Consider the following 12,931-nt stretch of genomic DNA (forward strand, 5'->3'; position numbering starts at 1 on the left):
CCTCACGGCAACGGTGACGTCATGAAGCACGCCGGCGGAGATGTTTGGCGTCGACGCCACGTTTTTTGCCGGTTGGCGGGTTAGGCGAGCTGTCATCGTCCTATGGGCCACGTGACGTCGCGCGGTGCACGATGGGGCATTAAGACGGCGGTTGCTGTGGTGATCTTTTCTTCTCTTGCCCGGAGTGTGAGTAGTTACTAGGCCTTGTGGGAGGAAAAAGAAGCCCCTAGAGGCGGAGGAGTGAGGGGGAAGGGGGAGAGAAAATGGTGGGTCAGATGGACCCGAGGTTAGGGCTTCCATGTGGGAAAGAGGGCAGGTGTCTCCTGTACCTTTAAGAGATGCCCAGAAGAGGGAATTCTGGCTGGGGCAGGGTGGTTTTTTTTGCCCTGCAGGGCAAGTGGCACCTGCTGAATGTCCCTCTTCTGGGCATCTCTTAAAGGTACAGGAGACACTTGTCTTCTTTTCCATAGGGTCTGGCTGGCTCGGTACAAGGCAGCTCTCTATCTTCACATATGTATTATTTATTTATTTGAAATACTTCTACTCCGCTTCTCCAGTGCGCTACTGTTTGGGGTGGCTCGCAACATTCACAAAAAGATAGAATGTAAAATAAAACTCTTCATTTTATTAGATGCACCTCAAATCGCACCTGTTCTCATAGGCTTTTAACTGGAATTAATTTTAATAATGTGTTTTAACAATTTGTTTTATGAGATTTGTTTTAATTGTGTGTTATAGATTTTTAATCTGGTTTTTTTTAAAAAATATTGTTTTAAATTTTGTACAGTGCCTGGAGATGTACATACCAGGTGCTATAGAAATATGATAACCAAATTTAAGTTAAACAAGTTAAATTACTTGTTTGTTTTCATTTGTTTTCAGCAATATTCAGTATTCCATCTTTTGGCTAAATTTCTCAAAGTAGTGTACAGCACATAACCATTGTGCTTCATTGCAAGGCTGTGGTGGAGCCAGGGCAACTCCCATCAACTGTAAGTGTGGCTTCTTGGGTCATTGTTCATTAAGCGTGTGTGAATCTTCATCTGAAGAGATTGTGTGGCCTCCTGGCACTACACAAAGGCTCTCATGGCCATCACACAGTGCTGTGTGTTACTTGGCATTGGCGGGACCCTTGATGAGAAATGGAGCTCTCTCAAGCTCCAGCATCATTTGGAAGGCATCGGTGTACCTTCTTAAGGCGTGTGCACGCTCACAAGTTTTCTGATGTCCACTCAGTTAATTTTAGATCCCGCTCAGGTTGAATCAGCAAGGCTCCATTTGGAATGCACATGTGTGCACACTGCCTTGATACTGCCACTCAGAACAAAACTCATTCAGTATGTAGATGAAAAGGATTAGAGGGAACACTAGAACTTTAATGGGAAAATGTCATGAAAGACTACACTTCCTAGTGCTTCATGTGCACCTCCCAAGATGATACTGTGGCACAAGAGGGTTCCATTTCTCTTGCAGAACCCCACCAGCCTGGGCACAGCACAGCACTGCATGATGTTCTCTTACACTGTGGCTCTTGCATTGAAGACTTTTTGCCAAAGTCACCCCACCTGAAAAATAATGAAGATTGCTGTGTGATATTGATGTGCTACAGTGATCAGGGTGTACCTTTTAATGCATAGATGGACTAGAAAGTCTATAACCTTGAACTCCAGCCCAAGCAGCGTGGTGTAGTGGTTAGAGTGCTGGACTAGGACCGGGGAGACCCGAGTTCAAATCCCCATTCAGCCATGAAACTAGCTAGGTGACTCTGGGCCAATCACTTCTCTCTCAGTCTAACCTACTTCACAAGGTTGTTGTGAGGAGAAACTTAAGTATGTAGTACACTGCTCTGGGTTCCTTAGAGGAAGAGCAGGATATAAATGATGATGATGATGATAAGTGTAAAAACATACATTGGATTTGGACATGATTATAATGACTCAAAAGAAGCAGTTAAAAACAAGCTTTAGGTTATCTTATAGACTATTTGGATATGTTTTCATACTTTAAAAAAATTAATTATTGTTTGATTTCATTACAGATATAAAAGACATAACAGTATTTTTCAAGATAACAAAAGGGATAACAAAGCATATAGAAGTACAACTGGCCAAGATATGTTGTGTGACTAAGAACTTCCTTTGTGATTTAAGGCAATGGAAGTGCTTCCTGAACTCTATGACATTTTCCAAGGAGAGGTGTGTGCTGAAATAGTTTATTTTTAGAATGATATGGAGGTAAAGGTTTTGGAAAGCTTTTCAATTTGACAATTGGATAATAATTTTTTAAAAATAGAAGGATTTAAGATTGTAATCTTTTTACTCGCATAGATTTCAAGAGGACAAGCCTAAAATAAACTGTGGTTTTAATGGTTTAAGCAAAATAAATGGTTTTAGCTTGCTTCTAGAGAACAGTTATGTAGCTTTCAAGTATTACAGCAGCTGTTATTGGTTAGATACCTTGTACTTCTTAACATAGACTAAGAAATAAGTAAGTGAGTAAGTAGCAGGTAGGTTTTGAGATCATGAGCAACATAGAACAAACAAAGCAGTGAATGTCACATTGTCAGCCAATAATTGTATTATTTTCTTTACAGGTTGCTTCTGTGACAGAATATGGAGCATTTATAAAAATTCCAGGAACAAGGAAACAAGGTGTGTGATTGTCAGATGGATCATATGATGGTTTGTTTTGTCTTGAGATTAAAAATTAATAGTAATAGGGTGAAGATCAACTTCGATATATTTATTTTTTAAGAACATGGGCATATCACAAGGCTGCACATCATAATTCCCCCTGTAGATGTTTTACTACAACTCCCATCATCCCAACAGCTAATAATTGGGGATTATGGGAGCTGTAGTCTAACCACAGCTGGTGGGCTGAAGTTGTACAGCCTTAGCATACATTGTTGTTGTGTTCTGATTTCTATTGATTTTATCTATCAAAGGACAGAATATTCAAAGAACACTTTCCTCCCATGTTTGTTAGGCCTTGTACACAAAAGTCACATGTCAGCTTGCCGGGTGGACAAACCCTCTGAGCTAGTGGATGTTGGAGAAAAAGTATGGGTGAAACTCATAGGAAAAGAGGTAAAACTGCTGATTTATTTGAGGTCTGTGTTCATAATTGTGGTTAGATAAGCACATACATGCTATTTGCCCTCCCTGGGAGTTACTGAATCAGCAGGGATCCACATACTTGGCTTACTTTACATTATTTGTGGTTCACTTCTCCCAACTCTTGCGTTTTCTGGTATGCACTGAGTACTTGAAGGAGTGTGAGGTTGGCCCCTTACTTACAGCAGCCCGTAGGAGAAAGTAAGAAGCTGAATTCTGGTGAGTGCAAAGCTGTCCTGCTACACGGGCCACTACTTGGGGGGAGTGCCGCTGTTCGGTACCACTGCTGGTAAACACCTTAGCATTTACTCTTACAAGTGTGTCTCACCAACCCCCCCCCTCTCCCCCCAGCAAGCCCTTTAAAAAGAATCCCTCTTTGCAAGCAGCACAAACCATTGGACTGGTTTGCCTCGAACTGGGCTTGATTTGGCTCAGTCATGCACCAACCCCCTTTTCCTGAAGGCCGGTCCAGTTCGTGATCGAACCAATGAACTGGCCTGGTTCGTGATGGAACCTACTGGCCTGGTTCGGTACTGAACTGGCCTGGTTCAGTTTGGAATCCTTCGTGCACACCCCTAGTCTGAGAGACCTCAGCACAACTTCGGAGTCCAATCTGGGTAGCTCAAGCAGGGAGTTGGCAGTGCACTGAAACAGAATCGCAGCTCACTCCTGGAGCTTTGCTACACATATTTGCATTCCATGCTGGATGAAATAGGTATCGGCTCCCTTCTTGAGGCTCATTGCTGCCCCCCCCCCAGCCAAAGTTCCTTTTTGAAGACTGTACATAGTATCCAGACTGAACCATCTTGGCAAACACTGATCCAGAACCTCATCTAGCCAGATTCTGTATAACATACAAGATGGATAGTAGTGTATTTCCCATAAGGACAGTTCATACAATTGACATTAGAGTAGGAAAAGCCTCCTACACTAATTCGGGAGCTGTGCATGCTCCTGTTTTAAGATCAGATAAAAACAAGGTTGGAGTGAGGGAGCTTGATTGTGAGCTAAACCCCAGCTGGATGAGATGATCTTTCTTCCTACCACATTCTGAAACTGGGGATGGAATCTGGTTAGGGCACGCTCATCCTACCTAGCTGGGGCTTAGCTCACAATCAATCTCCCAGCCTTCTCTAAAACACAAACCAGGAGTGCAGGCAGCTCCCAAATTAGAGTAGGAGGCTTCTCTTACCCTGATGCTGATCATGCGAACTGCCCTATAGTCTTCTCATAGATGTCTTCTTGCACTAACTTTTTATTAAGAGTGGAAGACCAGATGGACACTAACCCTTGGCACTGGCGAAAGATCAGATGTGACAATGAAAGAGGCACTGCTTGCCTGGCTTCCTTGTCCTTCCTCAGCTTTACTTACAATCCTTAAAGCACTTTAACTTGCTCATCAGAACTCCACTGCTGGTTTATATCCTGAAGCCAAGTATTTGCACAAGAACCAAAATTATGTTTTAATCTTCTTCTTTTTTCAGAAGACAGATGACAAGCTGAAGCTGTCTCTTTCCATGAAGGTTGTTAACCAAGGAACTGGGAAGGACCTGGACCCCAACAATGTTGCCCTTGAGTAAGTGAAATATTCCTTGCACTCTTAGAACAACTTCTATATAGCTTCTCCTTTCTCTTTTAACTATCCCAAAGTCTGTCCTAGTGTGTCTAGTATCAAGAGGGACTCTGGTTTTTCTAATGCTCGTCTCACATGGATAGAAAAAAAATCTAAGTCCTTTTTGGTTCATGTTGAACAGACAGAGAGTAATATTTTTGAAATAAATACCTGCATGATGCTTTTTTGTTCTTTTTCTGGACAAAATTTGTATTTATGATCTGACTTTGCAGAAATTCCCTGGTGTTTCCAAACCTGCCACAAAATGTGCTCACCTGTCCTTTGACCTGCTGAGTGACAAATCTCTCTCTTCATGTGCCTTCTCTGATTGGGGGGTTGGTGGCCAGCAAAAGCCATAGATCGTGGCCCCTAGAGTCATGGATGATAGCTTCTGTGTCCATTCTAGCCACTCTTTCAGGTCATCCATCCATCCCTTCTTCCTCTTTCCTCTTGGTCTTTTTCCTGCTAGCTTTCTTTCTAGTGTTACTTGTGGCATTTGATAATTTTCTCCTCTGAGGATATGTCCACAATACGCCAGTTTATGTCTCTTGATTGTCTGTATTATTTGTTTAAGTATTTTTGCTTTCCAAAGTACTTCTTCATTTGCTGTTCTGCTGGTCCATTTAATCTTAAGTATTCTTCTGAGACACCACATCTCAAAGGCTTCCAGTTTTTTATGTGCTTCTTTCTTGATGATCCAGGTTTCACATCCATACAGGAGAAGACAAATGAACAATTTTAATTATCTTTCAGGAAATGGTTTATCCCAGGATAATAAACTGGTACAAGGGGACTGTGTAACTTGGCTTTGTGTTCATAGTCTAGAACAATGGCCTAGTTTATGAAAAAAGAAATGGTGCCCAGTATCAGTTTTCTGAAAGGGGTGAAAAGTTTGGAGAAAGTGTAGCAGATCAGAGCCAGGCATTCTAAAAATTCTGCAACTATGGGCATCCTCATCTTTCTTCAAAATGGTGAAGATTTCAAATAGAATTTTATAAATTTGGAGGTTATTTTTAGTGAAACATTAATAAATAGTGAGGTCATTCACACAATCAAAAAACCGTTCTACCCGGCTTTGGAAGCCATGTGTGCTCCCAATTTTTGGTTGTGTGGAAGCAACGCAAGAGGAAAACCTGGGTAGAAGTGAATGTGTGGAAGTAAGGTAGGAGGAAAAGCTACCCAGGTTTTCTTCCTACCTTGCTTCCACATACCCGGAAATTGGGAGCACAACAGCTCCCAAACCTGGGTAGAACCCTGTTTTTGATTGTGTGAATGACCTCAGTGAGTATAATTAATAGGACCTTAACTTCAAGAAGGCCACCTTCAAAATCTGGCTATTATGACTTACATAAGTCACTTAGAATTTTGCCTTTGTCTTCAGTGGAACCAGAGTGACTCCCCACTATTACAGATGATATTGTCAGTGACTCACACAGCTCTTGTGTCTCACACAGTCAAGATGCACGCAAGAAACGCTCATTCAAAGACTACACCAGTCAGAAGATCACTCTTGAAGCTGTCTTGAATACAGTCTGCAAAAAATGTGGTTGCCCAGGTGGGTTGAGGTCAACATCTGATTTTTTTTAAACAACGCTTTTGTTGGGTGGTATTTTCAAGGTAATCATTTCATCTCCCCAATCCCAACTGTCTTGATTTGTGCAGGTGCTAAAGGTGTCTACTCTCTTGCTTTTAAACAATTAAAATGCTTATATCCTACTTTTAAACAATGCCCAAAATGCCTGACAACATCCTTTGGAACTACTAGGAACCAAGAAGCAACATAGAGATCAAATCCAGAGAGCCAGAAATTTAAAACCAGCTTAGTGACTGTTGGTAAAGGAAAGGCATGAGATAATGAAATCAAAAGGCATCCAAGAGGAGGCAAAACAAACTTTCCAGGCAGGGAGCCTCAGAAAAGGCCCTCTCAAGAGTTCCAGCCAACCACACCTTGGTCGTTGGTGAGGTGTGCAAGAGGGCCCCATCCTTGGATGTCAATAGATAAGCAAGCTCGTATGCTTTGTGGTGGTGTTGCTACTGTATTGGCTGCGGACTGAAGAAGTCAGATTTTCACTTGGTCACAAGACTGGTGATTCCCAACTAAACTCCTCTCTCAGTGCTGTTGTGAGAATAAAAAGGTTGGAGTAGTGCAGGGACCCACTCAGTGTATCATCCTGAGTGTCGTGTCAGAAGAGTGAGATAAAAGTGCAATAAAATGTTTTGGGTTTTTTTGTTTGAAATAGAAAACTTCCAGCTAATATTTGCTATGTTTTCTGTCATGTGATGGTTGCTAGCTTAGAATTGTCAAATTTGGTTGAGACCCAACAGCTCATCTGAAATAAGAGCAAGTCAGTTTGAAAATGTTGCTATCATGTTTTCAGACATAAAGGATAGGTCTCTTTTTGACTTTTGGCTGTTGTTTTTAAGTTGGAATTCTAACATAAGCTCATGTGTTGCCTTTTTCTGACTTGACGGGGAGAAGCATTAAAGTCATGGAGTAGTTAAGTCCGTAATCCAAAGCATACATTTATTTTATTTATTATTTATTTAACATATTTTTATACTGCCCCAAACTTACATCTTCACCAGTAATCACACTTAATAGCAAAAACCAGTTTCCTGCCTCCTTGTTTAAATACTCAGTATACTTGGAGCAAAAATGTCCTCCCAACTTGATGTAGCCCTGGTTACTTGAATTTTATATATAGAACTTGCAATATTCAACATGCTGGAAATGCCCGATTTGCTTAGCAAAACTAACCAAAAGTTTCTTACAGTTCTTGTGTTTAATATTGTCTCAAAGGTCATTTTGCAAAAGAATGCTTCATGCAGCCAGGAGGCACAAAGTACACCCTTATACCCGAAGAGGACGAAGAAATCCCTCAGGAAGCCGAAAAGAAGACTCATCAATCTGAGAATTCTGCAAAGAAGAGAAAGAAGGTAAAAAAAAAGAGGGCTATAGAGCAGAGTTTCTTAACCTTGTGTCCCCAGTTGTTGTTGGAGTACAACTCCCATCATCCCCAGCCATGCCATTTGTGTCTGGGGTAATGGGAGTTGCAGTCCAACAACATCTGGGGACCCAAGGTTAAGAAACCCTGTTATAGAGCTCCATGGAACCAGAGGAATAGCAAGCTGGGGTGGGGCGGGAGGACAGTCCCCCCCCCACCTCCCCCCCACCCCCAGCCATGGTGTTTCTTTCCCCCAGCATCACTGCCTTTCCTCCAACACATTCCTTCCACCACTGCACTCCCTCCATCATGGAGCTCACACACTGACCACATAAATACTTGCATATTTACTTGCAAATACTTGCACTCCCATCATCCCCAGCCATGCCATTTGTGTCTGGGGTAATGGGAGTTGCAGTCCAACAACATCTGGGGACCCAAGGTTAAGAAACCCTGTTATAGAGCTCCATGGAACCAGAGGAATAGCAAGCTGGGGTGGGGCGGGAGGACAGTCGTCCCCCCCACCTCCCCCCCGCCAGCCATGGTGTTTCTTTCCCCCAGCATCACTGCCTTTCCTCCACCACATTCCTTCCACCACTGCACTCCCTCCATCATGGAGCTCACACACTGACCACATAAATACTTGCATATTAGAAGCGGAAGGTTCTAGTACAAGTAAAGGTAGGTAGGCAAGTTAGATTTCCTGGCACAAAAACATCTAGGCCAGGGTTAGGCAACCTCCAGCCATTGCTGAACTACAACTCCCATCATCCCCAGCTACAATATTGCTTACCCGTAATCTAGGCCATATTCCACCTTATGGTACATCAGGGTTGCACAACTTCAGCCCTCCTGCAGATGTTGGACTGCAGCTTCCACCGTTGCTGACTACTGGCCAGTGTGCCTGGGGATGATAGGAGTTGTAGTCCCAAAAAACACCTGGAGGGCCAAAGTTGTGCAGCCCTGCACAACATTACGTTGCAAGCGTCATCAGTCTCTTTATTCAGTTTGTACAAGAATCTTCTTTTCTGCAAAATACAGCTTTTTAACTTAGTGAGTCAAGAGAAGAATTTACTAATGCACACCATTTTGTCTGACCAACTCGAACAGGAAAAGAAGAAGAAGAAGAAACACAAGAGTAAAACTTCTTCTGAATCGGAGAACTCCAACACTGGAGATTCAGATGATGACCAGCCAGCCAAGAAGAAGGCAAAACGGACTGAAAAAGCCGATACGTCCAAGAAGAGAAAGAAAAAGAAGCACCATCGGAAGAAGCACAAGGAGTGAGGAGCAGATGCTAGGCCACAGGCTCTACTCCTGGAGCAATGCTCCCGCCCCATCCCTCTGGCGTCCTATAAGTGGTTGGTGGCAGCGGGGGAGAACAGCTGAGCCTTTGCAACTTTGCATTAAGACAAAAGAATATTCTTCCCCCTGAAAAGCAACACTGTTCCCTACGAAACTTCACAAGGACTCCCATTTTTTCCCTGCAAAGAAGGAAAAGAGAAGCCAGCTGCAGTTGGTTGATGTTCCTTGCCCCAGATGTTGCAATCGCTCATCTGAAACTCTGAGTCTGTGGCTTGTTTTTCTGCTGGGCACAGTGCCAGGATTGCTGTCAGCTCCCTTGGAACAAGCCTGAGACATCTACACAAAGCGTGCGTGGCGTCGGCAATCCAGGCAGTCTCCTTAGGACGGGATGGCAGCTGTGTGTCGATCTGGCATCTGCCAGCCCTTCTCGGCGCACCAGCAGAAGGAGCTGTGTGAGCCGACAATCTGGTCGGGGGCTGATTGGTGGAGAAGGATCACTCCACTGCATTTAATTGTCCCATTTGCCTGCAAGACCGAAGGAAAGAATGCTCTGCCACTTCATACAGTGGCACTTCACGTTGTTTGTTTTTCCTTAAATGCAAATGATCCATGCAATTGTTGTTCGCTATTTCAAATTATATAATAAAAGTGTCTTTGTTTCCTGCTTTCTGTGTAGCAGAAGTCATAATTTCCCAGAAGTGTTCTGTATTGAGAAACTTGTTATAGGCTGCTTTTTGGCCTTGGGAAGGGATCTCCAATGCAGTAATAATGTTAATAGTGCTACTAAACATAGGAAGCTGAGTCAGGCCATTGGTACATCTGGCTCATTATCATTTACATGGATTGGCAGCAGCTCTAAGGTTTCAGGCAGGAGGACCTCCCAACCCTACCTGGAGATGCCAGGGATTGAACCCGGACCTTTCTGCATGCAAGGCGGCTGCTCTGTTTCTGAGCTATGGCCCCATCCCAAAAAAGAAATCCAAAAAACAAAAGAGCGGCAGCTCAGACTCCCAAGAAGAAAAGATTTAAACCAGCCCCAAAGCATGGCAGAACCAGTTTAGTTTGTAGAAACACTAATGAAGAGGGTTCTCTGGTCCTCTTCTCCCAGAATAAGAAGCTCACACTGTTTTGTGACTTGGGTTATGGTTCGGTGTAACTTCTCATCAGAATACTTGGAAAGCAACTCCTGATATAGATCAGATCTGACTTCCTCACCTTTCGTGAGATAAAATACATCTAGTAACATAAGTCCCTGCTGGGAGGCACTAACTGTACTTTGGATTTCCACAGGAATCCTGTTGAAATTCCAGTTCTGCAAGTTCACCTGGATCCAGCTTCTTAGAGGTCGGAGTGGGGAAGGTTGATGGGAGACAACTCAGCCAGTGGGGACATGCCTGCCTATAACTTCTCTGTAGACAAGCAAACAGCATGCCTCCGGAAAGATTCATTTTGTCTTTGGAAAGTATTATTTATTGCCGGTAAAAATCCCAGGACAGGTACCAACCTGGTATCTCTTCTAAGGTTACAGGTTGCCATAATGTCTTTGCTTAGGAAACAGACCACAGAAGCAGTCTTAATATCTCCTCCCAAGAAAAACAGATATTCTAGATTTTATCTAAGACCTGTTTCTTTGTTTCCATCCATCTGGTTTCGGTTCTAGGTCAACTTTGCAGATCTATAAAAGTTACCACCACCCTGCAAACCAGTAGGGATATGCACGAACTAGTTCGGAAGCCCTGTTATGGACCTCTGAACCGATTTGGAGGGCCGGCTGTTCGGCCAGGGGTGAGGGGTTACCTTTAAGGAGCAGAGAGAATGCTATTACCCACCCCCCCGCCACATTTCCCCCACCTGCATGGTCTTAAAGGATCCCATGGGGTGTTGGCATACCTCCTTGCTGCCCTGGTGCACATCAGATGGGGGAGCTGGTCTTGTGGTAGCAAGCATGACTTGTCCCCTTAGCTAAGCAGGGTCTGCCCTCGTTGCATATGAATGGGAGACTTGATGTGTGAGCACTGCAAGATATTTCCCTCAGGGGATGGAGCCGCTCTGGGAAGAGCAGAAGGTTCCCAGTTCCCTCCCTGGTTTCTCCAAGATAGGGCTGAGAGAGATTCCTGCCTGCAACCTTGGAGAAGCCGCTGCCAGTCTGTGAAGACAATACTGAGCTAGATAGACCAATGGTCTGACTCAGTATATGGCAGCTTCCTATGTTCCTAAGTGCCTGGTGTGCGCACACATGCACATCACACTCGTGTGCATTTTGCACATGCACTGGGCACTTCTCGGCTGGTGTAGGAGGTCACCCAACGTGGGATTACATCCCTCCACATGCTCCAGAAGGCAGGAAGTAGAAATACTTGAAGATCCTTAACCCATAGCATGTGGGCGGATCCCCTTCAGTTCTACTTCCTGCCTTCAGCTCCAGAGGACACATTTGCTAGGCTCGCTTCATGGTCTTCATGTTTGTTACTTTTTTGGTGTCTGACGTGCACCAGAGCAGCAAGGAGGTATGCTGCCGCCCCACGGGACTGTGTTTTAAGATAGCACTGGTAAGAGCACCCTCCCTCCTCCTTAAAGGTACCCCTCCACTGTTGAAGCGGCTGCTACCAGTTCCGTGCACATCCCTACAAACCAGTGTTTCTGGTAACACATCCACAGTTGTTTACAACTCCCAGCATCCCCAGCTACAATGGCCTGTGTCTGGGGTTTATGGGAGTTGTAGTCAACACATAGAAATCTCCGTTGCCGGGCTTGAAATTTCCATCACTGGAGGGGTGGCTCCATTCTACCCACTCAGCATCTGTGGCTCCCTGCATGGACTTTTCATATCCTGGGGTTTCCCCATCCTGTGTTTGGAAATGGCTGTAAATGGAGCCAAGTCTGCCAAAGCAGACAGGAGGCTGTGCCAGTAGTTCTCTGAACAGTGCCAGGAAAGTAGGACCAGAGATTGTCTGGCTTTCCTTAGTGTGATTCATTGCCTTCTCTCACTGAATGAGGGGAGAAAATTAGAATTTCCAATGGGCCTTAAGTGATGGAGAAGCCATCAGTCCTCCCAGAGGCTTGTCACTGGGGAATTCCAGACTGCTCAGAGTTGCAGAGGTTGTCTTTGACATGCCTTGGTAAGGTAAAGTGTGCCGTCAAGTCAATTTCGACTCCTGGCACCCACAGAGCCCTGTGGTTTTCTTTTGGTTGACTACAGGAGGAGTTTCCCATTGCCTCTCCCGCACAGTATGAGATGATGCCTTTCAGCATCGTCCTGCATTGCTGCTGCCCGATATAGTACCAATGGGGATTCGAACCGGTAACCTTCTGCATGTTAGCCAAGCATTTTCCCACTGCACCACTTAAGGTGATGACATGCCTTGAGGACTCTATTATTTCAGGGCCTCCCGGGGATGCACTTCATTCACTCTTTATGGCAAATTGCATGTTACGTTAAGCACCTGCTTGGCCCAGGCCTGCTTTTTTACATTCCAAGATAGCCACAGTGGCCCCCAATTGTGATGGGAGGGGGATTAGGCTTTAACCCTTTCCAGGGATGGCTTTAGGGGTAGTAGGTACTCCCCTCAAAATATTTCCTGCTCCCCAATTACAGGCAAGACTTGGGTATTGTAACAGATACTTGTTCTAATGAGATGAAAGTCCCCTTATTTTGTTTGTGTTTTTCTTTCTCTCTCTCTCTCTCTGTGTATCTTATGTTGTAAAAAATTGAATAAAAAGTTATTTTAAAAAATTTCTGCTCCGCCTTCCATGCTATAGCCAAGTGCTAATGTAATCATTGTATATTATGGTCATATAGTTTGCATTAACTTCCAAAAGGCCTCTTTTGTTTGAAGAAGCCCCATTCACCCACTCCTCTACCCCCAGAACGAGCAGCAGAATCCAGTCCAGCCAGATAGGTGGGCTGCACTCCAGCCTCCTAGGAGCCAGGTTAACCCCTTCGCTGCCTTCCT

General features: G+C 44.3%; 1 protein-coding gene and 1 long non-coding RNA gene across 6 annotated transcripts; one reads left to right on the plus strand and one right to left on the minus strand.

The window, feature by feature from the left end:
• The first annotated feature begins 46 nt into the window (after positions 1-46).
• Positions 47-9,642, plus strand: ZCCHC17 (zinc finger CCHC-type containing 17). 4 transcript variants are annotated; one of them, XM_053267276.1, is made up of 9 exons: positions 47-186; positions 883-992; positions 2,039-2,195; positions 2,594-2,651; positions 2,989-3,089; positions 4,601-4,692; positions 6,183-6,283; positions 7,529-7,665; positions 8,784-9,642. In XM_053267276.1, the coding sequence occupies exons 3-9, from the start codon at positions 2,154-2,156 to the stop codon at positions 8,958-8,960; spliced, it is 708 nt and encodes a 235-aa protein (XP_053123251.1). In that variant the 5' UTR covers positions 47-186; positions 883-992; positions 2,039-2,153; the 3' UTR covers positions 8,961-9,642. The 4 variants fall into 4 exon arrangements, with proteins under 4 accessions (XP_053123251.1, XP_053123254.1, XP_053123252.1 ...); XM_053267279.1 differs by lacking the exon at positions 47-186 and adding an exon at positions 238-266; XM_053267277.1 differs by lacking the exon at positions 47-186 and adding an exon at positions 298-439.
• Positions 7,232-8,884, minus strand: LOC128332688 (uncharacterized). Of its 2 annotated transcripts, none has more exons than XR_008310722.1 (2): positions 8,759-8,884; positions 7,232-7,645 (listed from the first exon to the last, which is right to left on the minus strand). It is a non-coding gene; the product is annotated as an uncharacterized LOC128332688 (long non-coding RNA). The 2 variants fall into 2 exon arrangements; XR_008310723.1 differs by lacking the exon at positions 8,759-8,884 and adding an exon at positions 8,467-8,723.
• Positions 9,643-12,931: the final 3,289 nt, after the last annotated feature.

This window comes from Hemicordylus capensis, chromosome 7 (genome assembly GCF_027244095.1).
Source record: "Hemicordylus capensis ecotype Gifberg chromosome 7, rHemCap1.1.pri, whole genome shotgun sequence".
Classification (NCBI taxonomy): domain Eukaryota; kingdom Metazoa; phylum Chordata; class Lepidosauria; order Squamata; family Cordylidae; genus Hemicordylus; species Hemicordylus capensis.

Excerpts from the sequence above, each read along its gene's own strand:
- ZCCHC17 (XM_053267276.1), top strand. The coding sequence starts at position 2,154 with ATGGAAGTGCTTCCTGAACTCTATGACATTTTCCAAGGAGAG. Across the intron at positions 2,652-2,988 it reads TCCAGGAACAAGGAAACAAG|GCCTTGTACACAAAAGTCAC; the intron begins GTGTGTGATTGT and ends CATGTTTGTTAG. Across the intron at positions 4,693-6,182 it reads CCCAACAATGTTGCCCTTGA|TCAAGATGCACGCAAGAAAC; the intron begins GTAAGTGAAATA and ends TGTCTCACACAG.